Source organism: Beta vulgaris, chromosome 8 (assembly GCF_026745355.1).
Source record: "Beta vulgaris subsp. vulgaris cultivar EL10 chromosome 8, EL10.2, whole genome shotgun sequence".
Classification (NCBI taxonomy): domain Eukaryota; kingdom Viridiplantae; phylum Streptophyta; class Magnoliopsida; order Caryophyllales; family Amaranthaceae; genus Beta; species Beta vulgaris.
Window position 1 is genome coordinate 2,577,504 of NC_079209.1, and position 5,550 is coordinate 2,583,053.

General features: G+C 33.6%; 1 protein-coding gene across 1 annotated transcript; it reads left to right on the forward strand.

The window, feature by feature from the left end:
• Positions 1-3,356: 3,356 nt before the first annotated feature.
• On the forward strand, positions 3,357-5,319 carry LOC104900615 (hypothetical protein). The gene is made up of 2 exons (XM_010688087.4): positions 3,357-3,709; positions 4,732-5,319. The coding sequence occupies exons 1-2, from the start codon at positions 3,542-3,544 to the stop codon at positions 5,293-5,295; spliced, it is 732 nt and encodes a 243-aa protein (XP_010686389.1). The 5' UTR covers positions 3,357-3,541; the 3' UTR covers positions 5,296-5,319.
• Positions 5,320-5,550: the final 231 nt, after the last annotated feature.

Sequence of the window (5,550 nt, forward strand, 5' to 3'; positions counted from 1 at the left end):
CATTTTTAATATGAAGATAATGATATGAAATTGAACCGAAAGCCATATTAAACTGATTTGATCCCGAATTTCCGACCAACTCAAACTCACTTCAAAATTAACTAGACCTGAATAAAACTCACACATGAAGATAAACCATACCAAATCTACAAGAACCAAAATGACACAAACAATTAAGACCCAAACTTGACTGAAAAATTCAACAAAATTCCAAATGAAATCTACTTGACTAGAAATAGAGCTAAATAATAATATGATCAAAATTCAACATGGTACTAAATATGAGATTCAAAGACAACTTAGCTTGTCCATCAAGTGTCTTGAAATAAGACCCAAAACATACTCAAACAGGAACGGTAGTAAGTAAACAATAATGTCAACTCTAATAAATGGAATATCAAATATCAACATAAATTTTTCATGACAAATTTAACCATCAGAAAAAAAAACATATATGATAACTTAAATTAAGCTCAACTTGGAATGTCTTAAACACAACTCGAACAAAAAACCCATAATTTTCAGCTGTAATATTAACCCGACCTAATTTAAGCCGACCTGATATTAGTATTGTTGTTGGTGGTGGTGGTGGTTGTGACGGTGTTGCTACTGTTGTTGTTATTATTATTATTATTATTATTATTATTATTATTATTATTATTAATACCATTATTATTACTATTATTATTATTATTAATCCATCAATTCATGGAAGAAGTTAATCCTCACAGATGTAGAGAGAGAATCATTAAACTAACATGCTAATGATTGGCCTTTCGTGTGTACATATGGATTAAATATGAAAAAAAAAAAACCTCAAAGCAATATTTCTTTTCTTTGAAGTATTAACTTGTACAATTTGCCAAAAAATTCATAGTTGGAAAGAGGCAGAAGAAAGAAAAGAGTTATCTTATAAGTAAAGGTCAATGTATCAAAGTCCATTGATTGATTGGCTGATTGGGAATGCATGGTAACTTCACTTATTTAAGAAAAAATGAACTTGTACACAAAATGACAAGTCCTTGTTCACCAGTTTTCAAATATCCAACACAAATCTAAATTGCACGTAATATTACATGGCCTAATTTTAACCCTAATACAACTACTCGACCTAGAATATATAATTAGCCAAGTCTGGCAAATGGTCAATATTACATTTTACTTTATCTATAATAAAATCAATGTTACACTCTTAAAAACACACTTTTTTAGACAATTTTTAAATAGGAGAGAGATAGAAAGAAAGAACAAAGAATACTCGTGCAATAGGAGAGAGATTATCCGTAACACCCGACTCATCCGGAGTCGAGTCTATCTTCCTTGATGCGTATTTAGGACCAACAACTGTCCTCAATAACCAACCCAACTTCTTCCGGTGCTTTTTGCCTCACTCATGCGCACCCGAGAAACTTTCCAGGAGGTCACTCATCCCTGTACTACTCCTAGCTAACCATGCTTATATGTGGAGTGTGTAGCAACTAAAACTAGTGGAAAAATAAGGAAGGCTGCGCTAAAAAAGCCCCTTAGGGCTGCGTATTTTGAAAGCAACCCTTTCCATAGCAGCCCTTCACTTTTTAAGTACGGCTGCGCTTTTCAAACGCAGCTCTTCACAACAAAGGGCTGCGTTTTTAACAATAAACGCAGCCCTTCATGCTTAAAAGGGCTGCGTTTTTTACCTAAAAACGCAGCCCTTCTACAAGTGAAGGGTTGCGTTTTTAGGTAAAAAAAACACAGCCCTTCATTGTACAAAGGGCTGCGTTTTTGCCACAAAAACGCAGCCCTTTTGACCCATAAAAAAATAAAATAAAAAAAATTTAAAAGGCGAGATGGTTGAAATGCACTTGAAGTTTAGATATGATTCCATTCGACAATCAAACTAACATCCATTAATGGTACATTTTATCCACTACTTGCATTAAGGAATAACTCAGGCTCGGTAAATATTTAAAAGTTCATGATATCTGTATGCTTTTGCTCATGCTCCAATAATATTGCTCGTAAGTTATATAAACCATTGTAAGAGCATTAGACTTGTAGAACTGTATGATTATGTATACAGCTATGACATTTATTAAGGAACCCAATGATTATTCCAGAAATCTTAGTGCTGAAATGAAAAAAAACGAATGGAAATAGAAAAAAAAGGGAACGAAGATAAAAACAGAAATTAACAAAAATGAACAAAAAACGAAAAAAATAACCCTAAAATTATAGATCTGAAAATAAACAAATTTGAACATTAACAAAAATGAAAAAAAAAACCCTAAAAAAATAAACTAATCAGAAAATGAACAAAAAATGAAAAAAATAAACGAAAATGAAAAAAAAAAACTAAAATTATAGATCTGAAGTTGTTGCTGTCGTGCTTGTTGTTGTTGTTGCCGTGCTTGTTGTTGCTGTGTTGCTTAAGCGGAGTTCGACCAACAGACAGACGAGGAACGACGAGGAACAACAGAGAACGACGAACGGAGAAGGAATGCCGACGAGGAACGAAGAGTCGGACAAGGAACGACGAGGAACAACAGAGAACAACGAACGGAGAAGGAAACCGACGAACGGAGAAGGAACGAATTGAAGCCGGTGATGTGAGGAACGAGGGTAAGAGAGAAACGAGATGGGGGTGAGAGAGAAGCCCTTCAAGCGCTTTTTTTTTATTGAGGAGATGAAATGGGAGGAGAGAGAGGGAGCGACATAATGAAAGAATTGGAGGGAGTTTAGGGAGCTAGGACAAATAGAATAATAAAGAATTTAAGGCCGCGCTGCGCTTGACTAAAAAATGCAGCAAAAGGGTTGCGCTTGACTAAAAAATGCAGCCCTTCTTACAGTTAGAAGGGCTGCGTTTTTTAGTCAAGCGCAGCCCTTTATCTAAAGGGTTGCGCTTTTCTTTAAAAACGCAGCCCTTTGTAAAAAGGGTTGTGTTTTATTTATAATCGCAGCCCTACAATAAAGAAGGGCTGCGTTTTGAAAAATATGAAGTTCTTCCAGCGCAGCCCTTCCTTTTTTTTCCCCTAGTGTAAAGAAATGAGTTCCTGAAATAAAAATGCATCTTGTTGTAATGAGTATCGTGCTAACTTTCTTTACAGCAATCATGAGTGGTATATTACATTATCGCCTAAAAAAAATGTAACATCTATTTTATTATGATTATATTTAAAAAATGTAACATCTATTTGGTCACAAAATACTATAATAAGCTAATCGACAATAGACTCGAACTATCTCAAAATTGAATCGGATAACGGAGAAAGTATGTCCTAAATCCCTCTAATGGACAAGTTATTAAAAGAAGCAACAAAGAAAATGAGTGTAAGCAACTTACAACCACCTAACAACAATCCCAACACCTCTCTTTCCAACCTAGAGAACAACTTTAGTAAACTCCAATACTTAATTGCAACTATGACATCAAGCCACAATTGCGTAAGCTTAGTTGTTTTTGCAAGTTGTTGCTTGTTAAGAAGCTAAACTTGTGTTATCAAAATCTAAGCAATTTACATTTACAGAATTATTGTTAACGTTAAGAGAGAGAGAGAGAGAAACAATGGGTTTTCAAAAGGAGTCTCTTGATTTAGTTCTAGTACCATGTGGTCTTATATTGATGTTTGTTTATCATGTTGTACTACTCTATAGATATCTCAAATATCCTGAAACTACTGTGTTGGGATTTGAGAATCATACCAAAAGAGCTTGGGTTGAAAGAGTTATGGAGGTAATAAGTCTCTTTTTTTATTCAATATAAATATCAACTTTTGAATTGATCTATCTAAACTTGTTTGTTTCATGAGTTTGAGCACGAGTATGAGATGTTGGTTCAATTATGTTCATGACTCATGAGCAACTCGTTCTAATAAAAGAAGGATTTTTCTACGTAGTGCCCTTGTGTTTAAAGAGATTCTACAATATTATCAATTTTTTTTAACTCTCTATATTGTACCCTCAAACTTTTAAAACGTCACACAAATTACCCTTATAAATAGAAAATCCTACACTAAGCCTCACTTAGCCTTTAATTTCTTATATCATATCCCAAACCTCAATCAACTAACAGGACTCATAAATCCTACATTATGCCCGGCCCACAGGGTAAAAATTAACCAAAATCGACTATTTGATATTATGTATAAGGGTATTTTGTGTAACATTTAGAAAGTTTAGGAGTATAACGCAGAAATTTCAAAAAGGTCGAGTACAAATATAGATTTTCGTAAAACACAGAAGTACTATGTAGAAAAATCCAAAATATTATTTACTAAAATGTAAAGAATATTGTTTTATTAAGTTCTTTATAGAGTGTTCAAGTTTTACCATAAAAAATCAAGCATATAGAGTTATAGTATTATGAAATTTAATTTTGTAACATATACATAAACATGTTACTAGCCTGAATCACCAAGCAAGATTTCGTCTAGTTGTAAAAGTTTGGCCTCGTAACTTCAAGATCATGGGATTAATTAAATCTCACTAGGGACTCTTTAGGCCTTAGGGTAAGGTTTCCCTTACCATCGTCCTTCCTTCTTTTAAAGAGTCTGACCTGCAAACCTGGTTGGTTATACATACCTGTGCGAGAAGGGAGTATAATCTGAACAATTTCATTAGTTCTACCAGAAGCTCAAGCTGACTTTAGAGTTCGACTAAAGTTTAAAAAAAAGTTCGCTTAAATTACATCTCCATATATATATATCTGTATATATGCTAATTGTGCTTATTATCATTAGTATATGTCATATGCAGCTTGATGATGTGAGTAACATGGACCAACCCTTATCAACAATATCTTCTAATACATCAACAGCAACATATTTCGCCTCCATCTCCTTAACTTTAAGCTCCTTAATTGGTGCATGGATTGCAAGCAACAACAGCATATTTGAAAGTGATTTAATATATGGTGATACAAGTTCATCAACTTTGATGTTTAAGTACATAAGTCTCCTCATTTGCTTTCTTTTGGCCTTCTTTTGCTTTGTGCAAGCAACAAGGTGCTTCATCAATGCAAGTTATCTCATTAGCATGCCAAATTGTAACACACCCATTTACTATGTGGAAGTAGCAGTTATTAGGGGAGGTGAATTTTGGCAAATTGGACTTAGAGCTCTTTACTTTGCACTTAATTTGTTGCTTTGGTTCTTTGGTCCTATACCTATGTTTGTTGCTTCAGTTTTCATGGTTGCACTCTTGCATCATCTTGACTCGAATTCGACCCCATTGCATCAGTTTCAACCTCTATGCAAACCAAGAGGTGAAAGATTGATAAGTAATACTAGGGTTGCTACACAAGTTGAACATTATGTATAATATGATTAAGAAATTTTGATACAACCATGTTGCAGTGTGTTTGGTTCGAAGGAAAATATTTTGAGTTGAATTACATTTACTATAGAAATGCAGTCTCAATCTTCATTTTTTATTTAATTCCTGGTAAGAAATTAAATATATACTTTTTCTACGTTTTAAATACAATAAATGAATATTTTATATCTCATAAATAATAATAACCCTTTGTTGTATTTAAAATGAAACGGAGGAAGTAGAAAGAGTAAGGGAGGAATG